Raw genomic sequence first — 22,070 nt, 5'->3', positions numbered from 1 at the left:
GAATCGGGGGCGGCGGGGGGGAGGAAATTAGTTACAAGTAAAAACAATTAGGATCACCCAAAGGTGAAATTGTTCAAGACTTTCTATTCCTTGGCTGCATCATCAACCAAAAGGGAGACTGCAGCCAAGAAATCAGAAAGAGAGTGAGACTGGGAAGGGGCTAGAAAAGATTTGTAAGTGTAAGGATGTGTCACTGGCCACCAAGACTAGATGAATTCATGCCATTGTATTCCCTATTACTATGTATGGGTGTGAAACCTGGACATTGAAGAAAGCTGATAGGAAGAAAGTAGATTCCTTTGAAATGTGGTGTTGGAGGAGAGTGTTACAGATACCCTGGACTGCCAAAAAAACAAAAACAAAAACAAATCAGTGGGTCCTACTAGATATAGAAATGCAGACCCTAACCTCCCAAGCTAATAGACACTGTTCCCCCATGTTTCATGGTATTACTCCGGCTTATGGAGCTGCAGCTTCCTACTTGTCTTATTTGGAGTCACCGGACATTCGCAGAGCTTTCATGCTCGCTAGACTTAACATTCTTCCCTCAGCTATCCTACAAGGAAGATACAAAGAAATCCCTTTTATTTATAGGTATTGTCCATGTAAGACTGGGGATCCTGAACACTTAACTCATGTGCTGCTGTACTGCCAGCTTTACATGAGGCCGAGGAATACTTACATTAAACCCCTACTGCCTAGTGAACAGAGTCTTTCAGATCAGCAGTTGGTGATGTACCTTTTATCTGATAGAAACCCTACCGTTACCCAACAAGTAGCTAGTTTTCTCCTGTCTACACAAAGGATTCGCGAGCAGTTTGTACGGTAAGTACTTCTAAGTAATGTCCTTTTAATGTAATCTGTTTTAACCGATTTTGTAATTCTGTTTATGGTATACTGATGTAAATGCCTAATAAAGGTAATGATGATGATGATGACAAATCAGTGGGTTATAGATCAAATCAAGCCTGAACTGACCCTAGAAGCTAAAATGACTAAACTGAGGCTATCGTATTTTGGTCACATTATGAGAAGACAAGAGTCACTGGAAAAGACAGTCATGCTAGGAAAAGTTGAGGGCAGCAGGAAAAGAGGAAGATCCAACAAGAGATGAATTGACTCAATAAAGGAAGCCACGGCCCTCAGTTTGCAAGATCTGAGCAAGGCTGTCAAAGATAGGACATTTTGGAGGACACTGATTCATAGGGTCGCCATGAGTTTGAAGCGACTTGATGGCACTTAACGCACAACACACAAAGGCATAATGACAATGCAGACTCACTTAGAACAGACTCAGAGGAATTTACTCCCAGGTTTAAGATCGAGCTGCCAAGACTGCAGCAACGAGCAAACCTATCTGAAATCAGCAGGGCTTATTTCGAAGTAAACCCGCTCTGGACCACGCAAGTCAAGACAAGGGTCGCGAGAACTGACTTTGAAACACCGACACTTCTGGTTTCAAAACAGCTGAGTCTGCCTCCAGTCCTCTGCCTCAGAGCACAAGCATTGTATAGACTTCGTGGAAGATCCGCAGTCCAGATAACGGCCTGTGTCCCTCTGACCTGATTTCAGCTGCTTGATGATAAACTCAATCTGCTGGATCATATCCGCGTTTCCTTCCTCGATGTAGCACCGCAGAATGTCTTCCATTTCCTGGATGGGTTGGAGAACAGAGCCGTGTGAGCAGTTTGCGGGGGTGACCTCTGCGTAGAGTCATTCTACTGGCAGTGCTTGTGCAGCGGACAGGAGAGATGCGGCAAAGGAACTCGGCCAAGTGCAGACCTCCTGTCCTGTCCGGCAGCTCTGGCTCACTCTCAGGAAAAGAAGCATCCGAAACATGCACCGGCAGACACGTTTCTGCCACCGTAACAAAACACAGAATGGTTTTTAAAAGCTGTCTCCTCAAGTGAAAGCACTGGGACAGGGGTTCCCAACGCTGTGCCTATGGGCACTATGGTGTCCGCTGACACTGCTGACACAGCCAGCATGGTGTAGTGGTTAAGCACGGTGGTTTGGAGTGGTGGACTGTAATCTGGAGAGCCAGCTGGGTGACCTTGGGCTAGTCACAGTTCTCTTAGAGCTCTCTCATCCCCACCTACCTCACAGGGTGGGTGGGGCTTTCTTCCACGCCTTTCTTCCACTTGAGCGGCCTTGGCGGAAGAAAGGCGGGAGATAAATGAGCAAATTTTCCCATTTTGGAAGTGACTCCTTGAACTAAACTAACTTGAGGCTGGCCCGCCAGGCAGGACTCTTGTCCATACCGCCATCGGCACCTGACATCAAAAGCAGTAAGTTGCTTGGCTTAAATTTATCTCCTTTCAACCTAAAGATGGCCCTCGAGAAAGGAGATTACTGTGACATTTGTTTTACTTCTGGCTATGCAATTTCTATTAGACTGGACTGGTTTATATTTTTTGGTCTGCTGTTTTTAATACACTTTAATATTCCGATTTGTATACTCTTCATATCTAACAGGGAACGCTAACAAATTTTATTCTGTTTGTACGACAGAAGAGACTGGCACTCAGTGCCTCCGTATGCCTTTCAAAGTTTCATTCTGCACAAGCCAGAGGCTAGGGTTGCCAACTCCAGGTTGGGAAATCCCTGGAAATTTGGGGGAGCAGCCTGTGGAGGGCAGGGGTTGAGGAGGGGAGGGACCTCAGCAGGGTATAATGCTACAGAGCCCTTAATGAAGCTGCTATTTTTATTTGGGGGAACCAATCTCTGTCATCTAGAGATCAGTTGTAATTCTGGGAGATCTTCAGGCCTCACCTGGAGATTGGCAACCCTAAATCAGGCAGGATTATAAGAGGCTGCACTCCAAGGATTCATTATGGCAATGTTGGCACACTTTCTCCCAGTCTCTCATGGATGGAAGACTGCCTGCATCAGGGGAAGGTAAAGCTGATAACCCACAAGATCCAACCCAATAACGTTAGAAGAAGAAGCAGAAGAAGCAGAAGCAGAAGAGTTGGTTATTATATGCCGACTTTCTCTACCACTTAAGGAAGAATCAAACCAGCTTACAATCTCCTTCCCTTCCCTTCCCCACAACAGACACCCTGTGAAGTAGGTGGGGCTGAGAGAGCTGTGACTAGCCCAAGGTCACCCAGCTGGTTTCATGTGTAGGAGTGGGGACACCAACCCGGTTTACCAGATAACCTCCGCCGCTCATGCGGATGAGTGGGGAATTGAACCCGGTTCTCCAGATCAGAGTCCACCGCTCCAAACCACTGCTCTTAACCACTGCACCACGCTGGCTCTAAATGTCACAAAGAACAAGCGCATTTTTGGCGCTGTGCAGAACCAGGTCTGATTTAAACAGACAATCAAGACCTAGCTTCTTGCACTGTGATTATGAGTTGGTCCCATGTATTCTGATATTATTCCTGTGTGGATTTCCTCCCCCCCTCCGCCAGTGGACTGACTGGGGAGCCTGCATTTTAGGACAGAGCTTAGAAGCTGCCAGTAAAAAGATCCCCTTCCTAAAACACTCAGCCCTCAACACCGCCCCCCCCCCCCCGTTATTCTAAACCCAACAGAATTAACAATTATTTCCTCAAAGGGCACAGATTGAGCAGAGGATAAGGGACAATTTAAAAACAAAGCCATTTGAACCACCGTTTTACAAGTCCTGCTGTTATGTCTTTCTGAGACAGATTTTTGGAATTGGCTGAGGGAGATAAGATAAGAACCACAGGCAAGAACTCGACATCCATCCAGGCACAGACAGGGGAAGAGAGGGGAAATCAGGAGGGAGACCGGCTTTTGCTAGGCTGTTTAATGGAGAAGCATTGTTATCGCCTCCAAAAGACAGCAACCGAAAAGCCGTGCATCACCCTCTCCCCATTCATCATGAGAAACAACAGGGCAGCAGAAAGACACACTAACTCACAATGCACTGCAGTTCCATTACGGTCACACATCAGATTTCTAGTTGTGAGTGTTAGAACTGGCTCCGCTAGGACCACACAACGGCCTTGCAGCTGTTTGTGTTTTTTTGCTGTCAAGTCACAGTCAACTTATGGCAACCCTGTAGGGTTTTCAAGGCAAGAGACATTTAGAGGCGGTTTTGCCATTGCCTGCCTCTGCATAGCAACCTGGACTTCCTTGGTAGTCTCAAATCCAAACATTGACCAGGGCTGACTCTGCTCAGCTTCCATCAGGCTAGCCATTGTTACTGCATTGTTCAGCTGTTGCTAGGACAAAATCCAGCTTCTGCCCAAGTCTTTCTCTGTTTCCATTATGACCAAAATCCCACGGGTGGCAGAACCTGAGGTGAGGAGAGATCAGCACTGTTGGCAGGGCTTGCAGAGGTTTTAAGGCCATGAGCACATTCAGAGGGAAAAGCGAAACAGAATGCCTTTGGGGATGTTCTGCACTGTCATTACAACATTTGTTTACTGAAAGAATGAGAAATGCAGGGGCCTCAAGAGCATGCCTATAATCTTAGGTGCTGTGGAACACAGGCAGTGGGTATGTGCTCGGTGCAGGGAGCTCCTGGCTCTCAGGAAGCGAGTTAGCTTCCTTGAGGCCAAGGTAGCTCAACTGGATGAGCTGAGGCAGGCAGAGAGAGAGATGACTAAGGACTCCAGGAATGAAATAGTCACATCCCAGTCCCAAGGTGACAGCAACCTGCCAGTCACGGATGATGGAGCCCTTGGGGAAGGAGGCCATCTCACTGAGGTAAGGGGATGTGGTACCTTTGAAGGGACCTCTTCCTTAGTGGATGAACAGATATCCTCTCGTACTGAGGATATGCCTCAGAGGGGAGGGGGGCTTATTGTAGTGGGGGATTCAATCCTTAGGAATGTAGATAGCTGGGTTTCTGGCGGGTGCATGTACCGCATGGTGACTTGCCTGCCTGGTGCAAAGGTTGCGGATATTACCCGTCGTATAGGTAGTCTGGCAGAGAGTGCTGGGGAGGAGCTAGTGGTTGTGGTGCATGTTGGCACCAACGACTTGGGAAAATGTAGTCCGAACGTCTTGGAATCCAAATTTAGGTTGCTAGGCAGGAGACTAAAAGCCAGGACCTCCAAGGTAGCTTTCTCAGAAATGCTACCTGTTCCACTTGCAGGACCAGCTAGGCAGGCACAGTTGGTGAGTCTCAATGCGTGGATGAGACGGTGGTGCAAGGAAGAAGCCTTTTGATTTGTAAGGAACTTTAGATTTGTAAGCAACCAAAATGATTAGGGGACTAGAGCAACTGTCCTATGGAGAGTGGTTAAGACGCATAGGGCTGTTTAGCTTGGAAAGAAGGCGGCTGAGGGGAGACATGATAGAGGTCTATAAAATTATGCATGGTTTGGAGAGAGTGGACAGGGAGAGGTTTTTCTCCCTCTCCAATAATACTAGAACACGGGGTCATCTGCTAAAGCTGGAGGGTGAGAGATTCAAAACAGATAAAAGGAAGTATTTTTTCACACAACGCATAGTTAAATTGTGGAACTCCCTGCCCCAGGATGTGGTGGTGGCTGCTAGCTTGGAGGGCTTTAAGAGGGGAGGGCATATTCATGGAGGAAAGGGGTATTCATGGCTATTAGTTAGAATGGATTCTAGTCTTGCTGCATACCTATTCTCTCTAGTATCAGAGGAACATGCCTATTATTTTGGGTGCGGTGGAACACAGGCAGAATGGTGCTGCTGCACTCGTCTTGTTAGTGGCTTCCTAGAGGCACCTGGTTGGCCACTGTGTGAACAGACTGCTGGACTTGATGGGCCTTGGTCTGATCCAGCAGGGCCTTTCTTATGTTCTTATGTTTTTAGGAACTGGGCAACATTTTGGGACAGGCCGGGCCTATACAAAAGGGATGGGCTCCACTTGAACCAGGATGGAACCAGACTGCTGGCGTGTAATATAAAAATGGTGGCAGAGCAGCTTTTAAACTGATCCTGGGGGAAAATTCAACAGGACCTGAGAAGCATGTGGTTCGGGCAAACTCAGTGCACACGGACAAAGGGAAAATTGCTTCAAATTGCGCACATGGGAATTACTTGGACATGAAAGGCGATGGGGAAAAAATGCTGGATAGCCACTTAAAGATGCCCAAAGGCACTTGCCAGGCAAGCCTCAGCTCATCCAGATTTGAAACTGCCATCATGCCTTCACTCAGCTTTCAGCAGAAAATCCAGACAATGATGTTGGTAACACAATGCATTCCAGCGTTTTCCCTGTTGCCTTTTGTCTTTCTTCAAACGTGATCTGTGTCGATTATTTAAAAGGCAACAGCAACACCAGACTGACCACTATGAACAAGCAGTTCGCTACTGAGGTTTCTCAGTCCCTTGGCCCCTTAAAAATTTCCTCCTTCCCTCTGGCTTCACCTTTATTACTTCCCAGTCACTCAGTACTTAATTATTATTAATTATTCCCTGAGGACTTACAAGTACTGCTTTGCACCAATTATTGCAATTTTGTTATCTTAGGATCAGAGCATAATAATACTAACAATACTCTAAGCAGTACTGAAGCCAAGCCAGGGAACAAGAACAGATACATAATAGTTGATTTGTGAGTCTTCAGAAACCATGAGTAAGCAGGAAGTAATTAATGAAGAAGTAAGACACAGGAACCAAAGGAAAGGAGGAGAGGAACCTTTGATGAGTGGTGCTCACTTCGGAATAAACATGCTCATGAAGACAGGCAATACTAGATTTCTGTGAGGAACAGAGTGCTTTATTAACTGCCATGTGGAACCCCAGTTTTCAATTTTGCTTGCAGCTGAGTGAGGAAAAAGTATCCGCTGGAAAGCATCTTAGTGTTTCAGTGCAGAAAACACCTGAAGGGGAGGCACAGCAGATCCCCGCCCCCAGTTTGCCGTTTCGAGCCCAAATGAGCTCTGCTTTCTTGTTTAGTAACCGTTCCCCCACAGCTACGGTGTGCCTGCTGGTCTTTTAAAAAGAAGCAAATGTATAAGAACATAAGAAAGGCCATGCTGGATCAGACAAAGGTCCAGCATTCTGGTCACACAGTGGCCAACCAGGTGCCTCTACGAAGCCCACAAGCAAGATGACAGCAGCATTGTCCTGCCTGTGTTCCACGGCACCTAATAGAATAGGCATGCTCCTCTGATCATGACTAGCATCCATTTTTACTAACAGCCATGAACACCCCTCTCCTCCATGAACATGTCCCCTCCCCTCTTAAAGCCTCCCAAGTTGGCAGCCATCACCACATCCTGGGGCAGGGAGTTCCACAATTTAACTATGCATTGTGTGAAGAAATACTTCCTTTTATCTGTTTTGAATCTCTCACCCTCCAGCTTCAGCAGATGACCCCGCGTTCTGGTATTATGGAAGAGGGAGAAAAGATTCTCCCTATCTACTCTCTCCATACCGTGAATAATTTTATAGACCTTTATCATGTCTCCTCTTAACCACCTTCTTTCCAAGCTAAACAGCCCTAAGCGTTTTAAACGCTCTTCATAGGGCAGTTGTTTGACTTTAAGGCAATGATGAACTCTCTCTTACTGCAACTTCAAGCAAAGTTGACCTGTTCTAATGTAAACATCATTTAGGAAATACATTTTTTCCTCCCTGTCATGTCACATCTGACTTATGGCAACCTTGGGGGGTTTTCAAAGCAAGAGACTAACCGAGGTGGTTTGCCATTGCCTGCCTCTGCACAGCGACCTTGGACTTCCTTGGTGGCCTCCCATCCAAGCACTAACCACAGCCGTCCCTGCTTAGCTTCCAAGATCTGACGAGATCGGACTAACCCGGGCCATCCAGGTCAAGGTATTGTAAGGATAGAGGAGAAGAAAACCACAGATCCCCTCGTAGGATGGGCAAGCTAAAATATACTCTGCAGTTCGATTTGTTCTGAATACTTAACAGCTCATAAGTAGGGTTGTCAGGTCCCTCTTTGCCACTGGGAGGAGGTTTTTGGGGCAGAGCCTGAGGAGGGCGGGGTTTGGGGAGGGACTTCAGTGCCATAGAGTCCAATGGCCAAAGCGGCCATTTTCTCCAGGTGAACTGATCTCAATCGACTGGAGATCAGTTGTAATAGCAGGAGATTTCCAGCTAGTACCTGGAGGTTATATAATTCAAATCACACCTCTATACCAATAGGGTCAGTACAAATACAGTATAGGATAATTCGAACACAATTCAAACAAAAAGGTAGGTAAGATATAACATAAATTATATAATGTGATCCAATACAATGCTTGTAGATCTCAACAATATATTATGGACAATTCCACCAATAGTTTGCAAGCAGAGTCTCTCAACCTGGAAGTTGGCAACCCTATTTTCAAGGCAAGAAACATTCAGAGGAGGTTTGCCCCTTCCTGTCTCTGGACTTCCTTGGTGATCTCTCAGCCAAGTACTAACCAGGGCCGACCCTGCTTAGCTTCCGAGATCTGACAATGGTGGCTTGCCATTGCCTGCCTCTGGGTAGCAACCCCGGATTTTCGGGGAGGTCTCCCATCCAAGTTCGAACCATGTCCGACTCTGCTTAGTTTCCAGGTTCTGATGAGATCAGGCTAGCATGGGCTATCCAGGTCAGGGCTAGGAAATACCTAGTGTAGGGATAAAAGATGGCATATTTTCACCTTATCTTTATTCCCTTAGTAAGCCCAAACTATTTGAAAGGAAATCACATGAACACATGAAGCTGCCTTATACTGAATCAGATCCTTGGTCCATCAAAGTCAGTATTGTCTACTCAGACTGGCAGCGGCTCTCCAGGGTCTCAGGCAGAGGTCTTTCACATCACCTACTTGCCTAGTCCCTTTAACTGGAGATGCCGGGGATTGAACCTGGGACATTCTGCATGCCAAGCAGAGGCTCTACCACTGAGCCATAGCCCCTCCCCTAAACAAATAAACACATGAAGCTGCCTTATTCTCAATCAGACCCTCGGTCCATTAAAGTCAGTATTGTCTACTCAGACTGGCAGCGGCTCTCCAGGGTCTCAGGCAGGGGTCTTTTGCATCACCTATTTGCCTAGTCACTTTAACTGGAGATGCCGGGGATTGAACCTGGGACCTTCTACATGGTAGCAATTAGCAGTTCTGCAGTTCAGTGTTGCTGAGTCAGTCCTTCAAGGAATTTTTGGCTCAGTATTTCGTATGCCCTGACCTGGATGGCCCAAGTTTTTCCAGTCTTGTCAGATCTTGGAAGCTAGATAGGTACTAAATAGGTCAGCCCTATTTAGTACTTGGATGGGGGACCACTAAGGAAATCCAGGGCTGCTACGCAGAGGCAGGCAATGGCTAACCACCTCTGAATGTCTCTTGAATTGAAAACCTTATGGGGTCACCATAAGTCGGCTGCGACTTGATGGGACACAATTATTAGGTCCTGACCTGGATGGCCCAGATTAGGCCAATCTTGTCAGATAGAAGAAGAAGAACTGGTTTTTTATATGCCGACTTTCTCTACCACTTAAGACAGAATCAAACTGGCTTACAATCACCTTCCCTTCCCCTCCCCACAAAAGACACCCTGTGAGGTAGGTGGGGCTGAGATAACTCTAACAGAGCTGTGACTAGCCCAAGGTCACCCAGCTGGCTTCATGTGTAGGAGTGGGGAAACCAACCCAGTTCACCAGATTAGCCTCCGCCACGCATGCGGAGGAGTGGGGAATCAAACCCGGCTCTCCAGGTCAGATCAGAGTCCACCGCTCCAAGCCATGGCTCTTAACCACTACACCATGCTGAAGCTAGGCAGGGTCTCCCTGGTTAGTACTTGGATGACAGACCATCAAGGCAGACTGGGGTTGCTGTGCCGAGGCCACCTCTGTTCGTCTCTTGCCTTGAAAAACCTATGGGGTCACTATAAGTCACCTGCAACATGACGGCACTTTACACTCACACATTTTGTATGTAGAAAAGACAAAACGAACCATGACCAAGGGTCTCTTACCATTGCTCGGGCTTCTTCTCTTATGGAGGGAACAGCGAGGATGCTGTACAGCGCCCCGTTCACATATGGGTGTATCTGAGAGGGAAGAGAATGGTAATGGATAAGGCCGTTTTTAACTTTCCGTACCATCATCCTCTCCAGTGCCTGCATCCCTTCCTGGCCGCCTCAAGGGCACTTTCTTCAGTAGCGCCTTTTCCGCCCCTCCAACGAATCTCCCCTACCAGAGTGTACAGCAGGGGTCCCCAACCTTATCGAGCCCATGAGAACCTTTGGAATTCTGAGACAGGGTGGTGGGTGCAGCCACAAAAATTGCCGCCTCAGGAGGCACAGCCACACCCACAGAAGCTTAAGTGCAGGGGAGAAGAGGGATAATTTTTAAAAATACACTGGGAAAGAGGAGCGAAAGAGAATAAAACCAACCCTGAGATGGTAGATGCCATGGAAACAGCTGGCCTCCCCATCCCTCATAAGAACATAGGAAAGGCCCTGCTGGATCAGACCAAGGCCCATCAAGTCCAGCAGTCTGTTCACACAGTGGCCAACCAGGTGCCTCTAGGAAGCCACTAACAAGACGAGTGCAGCGGCACCATCCTGCCTGTGTTCCACAGCACCCAAAATAATAGGCATGCTCCTCTGATCCTGGAGAGAATAGGTATGTATCATAACTAGTATCCATTCTGTCTAGTAGCTATGAATACCCCTTTCCTCCATGAACATGTCCACTCCCCTCTTCAAGCCTTCCAATAGAATGGGCATGCTCCTCTGATCCTGGAGAGAATGGGTATGCATCATAACTAGCATCCATTTTGACTAACAGCCATGAACACCCCTCTCCTCCATGAACATGTCCACTCCCCTCTTAAAGCCTCCCAAGTTGGCAGCCATCACCACATCCTGGGGCAGGGAGTTCCACAATTTAACTATGTGTTGTGTGAAGAAATACTTTCTTTTCTCTGTTTTGAATCTCTCTCCCTCCGGCTTCAACAGATGACCCCACATTCTGGTATTATGAGAGAGGGAGAAAAGCTTCTTCCTGTCCACTCTCTCCAAACCATGCATAATTTTATAGACCTTTATCATGTCTCCCCTTAACCGTCTTCTTTCCAAGCTGAACAGCCCTAAGCTAAACATCTCTCCCCCACCTTCTGTTTACTTGTGGAGTTCAACTGCTTGACCGAGTCTACAGTGGCTACTACCATCCTTACTATCCAAATGAATGCCATCTTCATATATTTATACTTGTTTCATGATTATCGGTTTTAAGTTGGATGTTTTATGGTTTTATATGGTTTGAACATATTGTTACCCAAGCTGAGCCCAGCCTGGTCGGGAATGAGGGCGGGCTGGGAAAGTGCCTCCCTTGGCCCCACCCATTTTCTAAAAACACTCTATGGGTGCCAGAAAAAGTGTTCCCAGGCACCATGGTGCCCATGGGCACCACACTTCAGACCTCTGCTGTACAGGCTAATGGTGAAGAATGGGAGGTGTGAGCTGGAAGCCCCCGCTTCAAGCTTCCCCCTCCACTGCTAATTCACGGGGTGACCTCAGGTACGCCACCCACTCTCGGGCCCGGTTGTACATAAGCACTTCATGAAAGAGGCTTGTGATGTACTTGACAGAGGATGATAAAGATGCAGTAGATAACAGAGGTGAGACACTTTGAACTCTCTGGCAAGCAATTCCAGAGTTATCACTTGTCAAGCTCTTTTGACTGGCAGAGCACTGTACTATCCTTCTCGGGCTTCCCCCCACTCCCGAACACTGTTATCTTTTGAAAATTCATTTCCTCATCTGCACCATGGGTGGAATCCAGACTCAATCTCCTGCGGATGTACGAGGAGGTGTGATTTCTGCCAATCTCCCCTTCTTGCTGTAGACCCCCAGTTTGCTCCTCATATTCTTGAGGGTCTCCTACAAGCCAGGAGCAGCATCGGGAGAGATCAACAGAATGCAAAGGGAAGTTCTGTCCCACTAATGGAAGTGGAAATGTACTTTTACTTTAATGATATTTGTTCATATGGCCAATTCGGCAGCGAACAATGTCACACTGAAATCAAAATAAGAAGGAAGAAAAAAGGATCTAAATAGCCCATAAGGAAATTAGTTTTTTAAAATCTTACTTGACTGGGAAAGAAATTTGGCCGCGGCCAATGTAATATTAAAATCCACCCTGCTAAAAAGTACCCTCAGATTATCCAGTTTAGAGACGGATTCCCAAATAAAAGGCTTTATCCATTTGTCTCTAGCCTCGTTGAGCAAGTCACGGAAGTGAAAACTTTAGTCTGGATCCAAACCTGTGAGTTGAGATGGGGCAGAAAAGGGGACTTGACCTCTGGCAACTCAGATCGGTCTGCTTTTCTCACTAACTTTGATGCGCCAAACCTAGAGCCTGAGCATCATCCACAAATGATGCAATGCATCCTCGTTGTTCAAACATGCTCAGATGCCAGGGCTAGATGAAGAATAAGGGTTGTTTTTTTATACCCCGCTTTTCTCTACCTTTAAGAGTCTCAAAGCAGCTTACAATCCCCTTCCCTTTCCCTCCCCAAAACAGACACCCTGTAAGGTAGGTGGGGCTGTGAGAGTTCTGAGAGAACTGTGACTGGCTCAAGGTCACCCAGCAGGCTGCATGTGGAGGAGCGGGGAATCGCACCCAGTTCTCCAGATTAGAGTTGGCCACTCATGTGGAGGAGTGGGGAATTGAACCCGATTCACCAGATTAGAGTCCATTGCTCTTGTGGGAGAGCAAGGAATCAAACTCGACTCTCCAGATTACAGTCTGCTGGTCTTAACCACTACACCACACTGGCATTTCAACACAGGTCACTGGGGCTTTATGATTAACTTATCGATACCTGCCTTGAGCCCTGGGGTGCGGCAGGCTATACGGCTTGGATCCTAGGAACGAGTCCGGTGCACGCAAGATAGTCTCTGCCTCAGCGTGGGCTTCCTCTTCCTCGAGAACTTCCGTTTGCACAGGGGCCCATTTAAAACCACTGACCTTGCCCCGACAGAACTTTTAGCAGAAAGGGAAGCGCTTTGTGCAGCAGAGATTATCCAGTGTGCAGGATGCTCATTCACAGGATCCAAGCCTAAACAATAACTCGACTGCGCCAGCTTTCTGACATTTCCAGCTGCACGTACTGCAGATTTTCTGTGTAGAGACCACAGCCCTTGGATACCACGACCAGCCAGTTCTCATCAGTGAATTAAGCCAGCATGGTGTAGTGGTTAAGAGCAGGGGTTAAGTGGTGGAGTCTGATCTGGAGAACCAGGTTTGATTCCCCACTCCTCCACATGACTGGCGGAGGCTAATCTGGTGAACTTGATTTGTTTCCCCACTCCTACACACAAAGCCTGCTGGGTGACTTTAGGCTAGTCACAACTCTGTTAGAGCTCTCAGCCTCACCCACCTCACACGGTGTCTGTTGTGGGGAAGGGAAGGTGATTGTAAGCCGGTTTGATTCTCGCTTAAGTGGCATAGAAAGTCGGCAAATAAAAACCAACTCTTTTTCTTCTTCTTCTTAAGTAGCAGGAGCAAACTGCAGCAGCGACTGCCTGCCTGCTGTGACCTCTCCAGATGCTAAGATTTGGAATCAGGAAAGCCATGTGTGGGTTTCGGCAGGAGGACTCAGATTCAAAGGGATGGTTTTCAAGGATTTTAAAATAACCCCCAGGAACCAGCAGTCTGGAATCCAAACAGGCCTGATTAGCATTACACGGCTGTCAGGCGTTTCTCTGCCAGTTAACGTTTGAGAAATTCTTATGGGGAAAAAAAATCCTTGAGCCTTCACAGATGCCAGCAGATTAAAATTCACCATCTTACAAAAGAAAGAGTCCAGTAGTAGATGACTAAACAAGCCCCCCCAAAATTTTATTCAGAATAAACTAAACACATTCTGTTTGTCTGTTTCTAAAAAGTGTTGGACTTTGGAAGGCCACCTGTGCGAGAAGAACAGATCCACAGGATCCAACCCACTGTCTTTTCCCTTCTTATACATCTGCAAACATTAGCTGTAGAACAAGTACCTCGTGGTTCTCATGGCCAAGAAGATCAGAGAGAACCCGGAGAACCTCGTTTGCAATTTTCGCGCACATTTTCTTTCCTGCGGAGGGCGAAAAGACCCAGAATCAGATGAACCAAATGCAGGCCTCTTCGGGAAGAGAAACCAGCCGTTTGCTTAGTTAAGCTAATGTGACCCGGAATGCTGCCATTTGGGCTGAACAACTGAAGACTTTCCCAGTGGCGGTGATGCCAAGCCCCTGTATCTCTGGAAGCTCTCGGACCGGGCCTGCACTCATGCCTGCCCAAGGAAGATGGCAGGCGTTTTCAGTGGTCGGTTGGCAACTGCCACGGCATGCCTCGATATCCCCTCCTCCTCTCCTCCCCCAGAAGCTAAACAGCCTTGAAGAGGCGCATGGCCCTGATGGAAAGGCCAGAACTAAGTAGCCAAAGGTCAAGAAAAAAATCATCTTCAAAGGCCAAGGTTTATACAATGCAATGGTTGTATCAATACAAAATATGTATATATTTATTACAGACTAAAATGAATTATATAAGGCCCTGCAACAGCTTGCCAAACCAACATATTATGAAGAAGAAGAAGAAGAAGAAGAAGAAGAAGAAGAAGAAGAAAGAAAGAAAGAAAGAAAGAAAGAAAGAAAGAAAGAAAGAAAGAAAGAAAGAAAGAAAGAAAGAAGAAGAAGAAGAAGAAGAAGAAGAAGAAGAAGAAGAAGAAGAAGAAGAAGAGGAGGAGGAGGAGGAGGAGGAGGAGGAGGAGGAGGAGGAGGAGGAGGAGGAGGAGCTGGTTTTTATATGCCGACTTTCTCTACCACTTAAAGAAGAATCAAACCGGCTTACGATTCCCTTCCCTTCCCCACAACAGACACCCTGTGAGGTAGGTGAGGCTGAGAGAGTGTGACTAGCCCAAGGTCACCCAACTAGCTTCATGTGGAGGAGTGGGGAAACCACACCGGTTCACCAGATTAGCCTCTGCCGCTCATGTGGAGGAGTGGGGAATCAAACCCAGCTCTCCAGATCAGAGTCCACCACTCCAAACCACTGCTCTTAATCACTACACCACGTTGGTTCTCTACATACCACACAAACAGACATAAACAGACATAAAATCACAGAGTTAAACTTTGACCAAACGCGTTTCGTCCAAATGGCCTTGCTGAGTGGTCAAATACTTTATAACTGCTCCAGACTTTCAGACATCTTTATGACTATGATACTTTGACAATTTTATTTATGGCTGAAATATAACATCTCATTTAAAAGGGACATACACACGAGTAGTTGCCCATTTGTATGGAAGCCTAAACAGATGACGAAGCCTTGCAGAACACAACGTACCTACAGTCATGATTCAGATGAATGATTTGAAAATGCTGACACATAAGTACATGAAGCTGCCTTCTACTGAATCAGACCCTTGGTCCATCAAGGTCAGTATTGTCTACTCAGACTGGCAGTGGTTCTCCAGGGTCTCAGGCGGAGGTCTTTCACATCACCTAATGCCTGGTCCTTTTTAACTGGAGATGCCAGGGATTGCACCTGGGACATGCTCTAGCACTGAGCCACAGCCCCAAAGGTGGTTTGTGCTTGCCACTACCGAGGTTCCCCTACAAGACGCAGCCGTACGGCAATGGGGCACGTTCTAAGATGGACCCTCCGTTCAAAAGCGTCACCCTTTGAGACTCAACAGCCTTCAGGAAGGGCGGAATCGTTTGCCTCCGATCAGCATCAGGAAAAAGCACCCCAAGAAACCTGGCAGAGAACCCGCCCGACACACTGCTTCCCCGATGCCGGCTGTCCCACAATACCTGAACTCCGAAGGCAAAGGTTCATGAGCAGAGCAACCGAGTAGGCCAAGGTGTAATCTGACATGCAGTCCGTGTCCTTTAGCCCCTCCACTAGCCACAGGATCAGCTCGTGCTTGATCATTGCCGACTGCAGAGCACGCCTGCAAGGACAGTCAGAATAGTCAGTGGATGGACAATGAGGAGGACATCTCCAGTGAAGAGTGGCAGTCTTGGGAGGGGCCATGGCTCAGTGGTAGAACATCTGCTTGGCATGCAGAAGGTCCCAGGTTCAATCCCCGGCAACTCCAGTTAAACAATCTGGCTGCTGATGATGTGAGAGACCTTTCTCTGCCTGAGACCCTGGAGAGCCTATGCCAGCCTGAGTAGACAATACTGACTTTGATGGACCAAGGGTCTGATTCAATATAAGGCAGCCTTCATGTGTTTGTGTGCTTGAGCTGAACAGGGTGATCCACAGCTCTGTGAATGGATCAAGCCTCTTTATACAGAGTTAGCCCATTAATTTATTTACAGCATTCATATCTTGCCTTTCTGCCCAGTAGGGAGACCAAGGAGGCTAGTGGGCATAATAAAAATACATCAGAAGACCAATTAAAAACCAGAGCTAAAAATACAAGATGCAGCACATTCTGCCTACTCAGACTCCACTTTATCAGAGGGTCATTCAGAAGAATCAGAGGCAGGGGAAGTCAGGGTCCAGGAAGAAACCTCCCGTCTGCAGCCCCATGGAGGAGATCAGGAAGAATCTCAAGAGGCAGAGACATTTCTGTCACCTGCCTTCTTCTTTTGATTCCCAGGAAGGCGCTGGAGATGACCAGAGTCTGGAAACGGTAGGAGGCATTCCGCTGGAGCACTTGCTACTGTGCACAGCAGTTGTTTCCAAGAGAGCAGCACCTGAGACCCACAGGGACCTGCAGGATCATTGAGATTCACCTCCAGTAGCATCTCAGAGACCAACAAGATTTGGGGGGGCATGAGCTCACGAGAGTCAAAGCTCTCTTCATCAGATACAAGTCGGAACAGAGATCCCAAGAATCCCAAGGAGTTAATGTTTCATTGGGACTGATGGGAAACTTCACCTTTCTTAGTCTCTGTATGCCTCCCTCCCATTCTTCAAACTATGGGCCATTTTAAAAAGCTAATGAAATGATCTATTTATTGTTCCTTGATGTTTTTATTGGCTAAGCCCAAGCCCATTAGCTCCATTTCCAAGGTAGCCACATGGCTTGTTTAAGTTTGCTTTGCCAAGGTCAAGCCGCCTTCCACAAAATGGCACCAGCTTCGCAGACATTTCTGCCCATGAAGCGGCATTCCAGACTCCCTGTAGGATTGAACCCATGAACACATGTAGCTGCTTTCTACTGAATCAGATCCTCGGTCCATCAAGGTCAGGATTGTCTACTCAGACTGGCAGCGGCTCTCCAGGGACTCAGGCAGGGGTCTTTCACATCACCTACTTGCCAGGTCCCTTTAACTGGAGATGCCGGGGATTGAACCTGGGACCTTCTGCATGCCAAGCAGGTGCTCTGCCACTGAGCCATGGCCCTTCTGCCCATGACATGATACTCTACATTCACTGTAGGCTCAAGACATGTGACTTGGCAAAATCTTCTCCACAAACAAAGCAGAGATGCATTCAAATGCAATTATTCACAATATGGATTTGTGGAGCACAACAAAAAGAACTACTTCAGGCATGCCTATGATCTTGGGTGTCATCCTTGGCTTTTGGGCTTTTTTTCTTTCTTCCCAGCCCTTCATATAATACTTTACAATTTATTTCTCATGTAGGAATTACACAACTTTAAGGATGACGATGAAGAAATTGAATTGTTACAGTTTCTATTCCTTGACGCCACCATCAACCAAAAGGGAGACTGCTGCCAAGAAATCAGAAGGAAGCTGAGACTGGGAAGGGCAAAACAAAGTACAAGGTATGTGGCTGTAAAGCACAAGCAATTAATGTCAACTGAATCATTTATTGGAACACATTAACACCAGGGATATATATAACTGGTTACACAGGAATCAAAAGTCCTCCTTTGTTCTGTGAACCTTCTTGCCTGTAACTGTTGTTTGAGTGGTCCTCTCTGCAGGCACACATGTGGGGCTGTGCAGAGGCCACGATGATAAACTTACATAGATGAATTCTTGACAATTAAAAGTCCTTTTTCCGTTCAGTAATCTTTCTCTTCTCTGTGTTGTAATCCTCTTTAAAGACAAATCCTTGGTAATGACCACAGCTGCTGGTGAAACGTCAGGAAAGAAAATACCAAGACCATGGTCACACAGCCCGGATAACCTACAAGAACCAATGACCAATAAACTTTGGCCATTTACACAGGGTCGATTCTGATGCTCGCTCAAAGCTCCTTTTTAAAATCCAACCTTTAAAATGCCTATTCACGGTCCCGATGCAAGAGGAGAGTCAAATGAATTCCAGCCCCCACACTCGCCTGCTCCTTTATTCCTTCATTTGCATATCCATTAGCAATCATCATTTGCATAGCTATCCCAGTGGCTATGATTCTTCATGCTTCCTTGAGTGGATGCTTCGAGGCAGGGATGGAGCAAATAGAAAAGGTCGCGTTAAAGGGGCTCTTAAGAAATGCGAAGCAGGTATATGTCTGCTTCGCAGTGACTTCTGGAATGATGGTTCAGCGTGAAGAACTCAAAAAAATATGCGGGGTACTTCAGCCTGGGACTGCTTATTACCAAGCATAAACGGCCTTTGTTATGTTTCGCGGGGATGCCGAAATGGGAAATCTTCATCAGAATATATCTCAATTGTCAATAGCAAAATGCCTCAACATATAACCATTTGAATGTTGGTTATGCATTGAGGCATTCTACTGTGGACAATTGAGAAATATTCTGAAATATTCTGATGAAAATTTCTTCGAAACGGGAAGAGAGCCGGCAGCCCATCAAAAGTTAACAATGTTTATTGGTCACTACCAAGGATTTATCTTTGAGAAGGGTTACAGCACAGAAAAGAGAAAGATTACTGAATGGAAAAAGGATTTTTAATTATTTGTCAAGAATCCATCTATGTGAGACATAGATGGTTTTTCAGTGGTTTTTCAAAGAAGGGTATAACACACTCCTTTGAAAAACCACTGCGACTAACAGATTCCCCTGAAGAATCCTCTTGGGCTAAACGAGTAGGGAATTTTAACAGAGTAATAAAAAATATTTTTACCTATTTTGCATCATTGGCCTTGGCCTTATTTTTTACCTCCTGCTTCCTAAATGCAACACGGGCTATCAGAGCAGCATCGGAGCTGAGAAAAAGAGTCCAAAGAACTTCGCCAGCCAAGGTCCTGCTGAGCCCGCTTCATCTAGCTCTTAAGTGACATGGCTGACATCAATCAGCCCTGGAGGAAGCTGGTGACAGTTGCTCAAAAGCCAGGAGCTCGTCTTCCCCACCAGACCCCAAACACAGCCGGCCTTCGCGGTCCCTTCCTTGCTGTCACCAGCCCCCGCCCCCACGAGCTTTCATCACCTGAGGCTGAGTTTCTGCAGAGCTCCCAGGACATTCTCTCGGGTCAGAGAATCCTTATCCTCGGCTTTCAATCTTTCTTCCAGTAGCCGGAGCAATCGGGGGTTCTGCGAAAGGTAGAGGCGACCTGGAACAAAACAGGAGGGAGAGACGGGATCAGGGAAATCTGCTCTGCTCTTCTGACTGCCGAGGGGCAGCCATGTTAGTCCGCCATCGCAAAACAAAAGCCCAGTGGCATCTTTATAGGCACCGGTGACGCACAGAGTCTCACATTCGGAGGTGGGTTTGCCATGGCCTGCCTCCACCTGGGCTTAGAGAGTTCTGAGAGAACCGTGAGTGGCCCAAGGTCACCCAGCAGGCTTAATATGGCTGAGGACAGTGATAGTTTCCACCTTGCTAGCCTCCCTTCCCTCCCTCCTTTTCCTTTTCTTGCTGGGTACATCTTTATTTTTGCTTGTCGGGATATGTTTATCCCTGACATATCCCTCTGTTTGGTTCCTGCTTTTGGCTTGGTGTTACTGTGCATGGATTAAGGGCACTTTGGATTTTTAAAGAATTTATGCTATTGTTTTAAACTGTGTATTGTGATTGGTTTTAATTGCGGAAATCCAGTGTAAGCTGCTCTGAGCCTGACCTGGTCGGGAAAGAGCAGCATAAAAGTCTAACAAGATGGATGGATGGATGGATGGATGGATGGATGGATGGATGGATGGATGGATGGATGGATGGGGACAGATAGACAGATAGACGGATGGATAGATGACAGACAGCTAGGGAGAGAGACAGACAAACAGGAGTAGGGAATCAAACCAGATCAGAGTCTGCCACTTTTAACCACTACACCACACTGGCTCCTAAATAAATATTCAGCACTGCACACACCACTCAGACCAGCATTGGCGCATAAAGTACATGGGTTCAGACAGCATGAAAAGCTGCTTCAGGCGTCCCTCACCTTCAGCCAGAGAGGCAAAGGCATTGATCAGCCTGGCTGTATATTGGCGGACCACCTCGTTCTTCGACTGTAGCAGCATCAACACGCTTCTCTGCAAGAGACAAAGCCCACGTTGCGAGAATTCCATTCGATCATTAAACTCGGAAATTGAACCAAAATCACATTTTGTGCTAATCTCAAGCAAAACGCACCACACATGATATAATGGCTTGAAGGCTGCACAGATTTCTGCAGGAGCAACAAAAGCCAATTTTCACCAATCCCCCCACTTCAATTCCCTCCCCAAAAACCTATTCTTGAGCACCAACACCACCACAAGCAGCGCTTTGGTACATGCTTGGGAGGAATGGGCGAAAATAACCCACGCCACTTTCACCCACAGAAAGCGTCCACATCAATGTTGCCAAAGACTGGGTTTATTTCAACCCTAGCAAAAGGTGGAGCAATTTTATTATTATTCCTGCATTTCCTCTAAAAGCTATTTATAAATCGTTGTTCATTTCTGTATGTATATGTACTGCTTCATTCACATGAGGCTCACAGGCCACAAAGAAAATTCTGGTGTATTGGATCGTGCATTTTTGGCCAGTTTCCCAGATGCAGACTTTTCCCCAGGAAGAAACAATCAAAACCCAAGCGTGGTGTCAGCCACGTGCTTTGTCACTGACCGAACAGGAAAGCTATCCTGACTAACCTGGACGTTGCTGTAGCAATCCAGAAGATCGTTGTTGATGTAAGCCTGCAGGACAGTGTCCCGCTGCTCACCAGGATGGGACGTCGTCAAGCGCTATAAGAGAAGCACAGGAGAGCAGCCATCAAGACCATCTTCTACCACAACAGGAATTACTTAGAAGAAATAAAAAAGTTTAGAAACTGCTTCTTTATTTCTTTCTGCCGAGCAACAATCCCTGCTCATGAACCTCAACAAAGACATCTTGCTTGAGAACACCCGGCAAGATCATGGCCAGACCCAGGTATATTTTGTGTTTGCGCCACACAAACACAGAAATAGGCTCAAGTTTCAGCATCCAGAGAACTAAAGATTTCAGGGTTGTTGTTTTTTTTAAAGCAGGTCTAAGTGCTCAGGGGTATACTGAACAGACAGGCACTTGAAAGTGTGTGAGGTAGGTTAGGCAGAGTGTGTGTGACTGGCCCAAGGTCCCCCAGCGAGCTTCCATGGCAGAGCGGGGACCAGAAGCCGGGTCTCCCAGATCCTGGTTTGACAACCTAACCACTACACCACATCATCAACGAGCAGCCTGTTTTCCATTTGCCCTTTCTGTCGGTCTGGGTGAACTCTGGACTTGTGGATGAAAGTGATAGCTAGGTCCTTATAAGTCCAGGATTAGGCTTGGTTTGGGGGCAAGCTTTGGACGAGTTACATCTGGAGATAGCCTCTGTGTGAGCGTGTGACCCTGTTGATTCTCAGTGGCTTTTAACACCGACAGCCATGGTACCCTTCTGGGCCACATGCGTAGGCTGGCAACTGGATGAGTTTGCTTTGCAGTGGCCCTGCTTCTTCTTGAGAGCCAGGGTGGTGTAGTGGTTAAGAGCAGCAGATTCCAATCTGGTGAACAGGGCTCGATTCCTCACTCCTCCACGTGAAGCCAGCTGAGTGACCTTGGGATAGTCACAGTTCTCTCCAAACCCTCTCAGCTCCACCTACCTCACAGGGTGACTGTTGTGGGGAAGACAAGGGAAGCCACTTCAAGACTCCTTAAAGGTAGAGCAAAGCGGGATATAAAAACCAACTCTTCTTCTTCTTTCTGGGTAGAACCAGGAAGGTAGAGTTGAGAGGCTACTGTAGGGCCCAGTGGGTTTTCTCTGAAGGGGTTCTGTGAGGATCCACTTTGCCGTGCATTCCAGTGGGGGCAAAGACAACACTTTCAAAATCACCAGCCTTTGCAAAGGAAA

General features: G+C 47.0%; 1 protein-coding gene across 1 annotated transcript in view; it reads right to left on the bottom strand.

Annotated features, from left to right (window-relative positions):
* The window catches only part of ARMC9 (armadillo repeat containing 9), a 95,562-nt gene that overhangs the window by 23,641 nt on the left and 49,851 nt on the right, over positions 1–22,070 (bottom strand). The window contains exons 12-18 of the mRNA XM_056850352.1: positions 20,851–20,943; positions 20,157–20,247; positions 19,205–19,328; positions 15,700–15,839; positions 13,900–13,976; positions 9,871–9,945; positions 1,563–1,653 (exon numbers count right to left, since the gene is read on the bottom strand). Coding sequence (XP_056706330.1) covers positions 1,563–1,653; positions 9,871–9,945; positions 13,900–13,976; positions 15,700–15,839; positions 19,205–19,328; positions 20,157–20,247; positions 20,851–20,943 — 691 coding nt within the window. The remainder of the gene's footprint in view (positions 1–1,562; positions 1,654–9,870; positions 9,946–13,899; positions 13,977–15,699; positions 15,840–19,204; positions 19,329–20,156; positions 20,248–20,850; positions 20,944–22,070) is intronic.

This window comes from Euleptes europaea, chromosome 5 (assembly GCF_029931775.1).
Source record: "Euleptes europaea isolate rEulEur1 chromosome 5, rEulEur1.hap1, whole genome shotgun sequence".
Taxonomy (NCBI): domain Eukaryota; kingdom Metazoa; phylum Chordata; class Lepidosauria; order Squamata; family Sphaerodactylidae; genus Euleptes; species Euleptes europaea.
The sequence above is the reverse complement of the archived record's forward strand: the minus strand, read 5'-3'. Positions and strand labels throughout refer to the sequence as shown.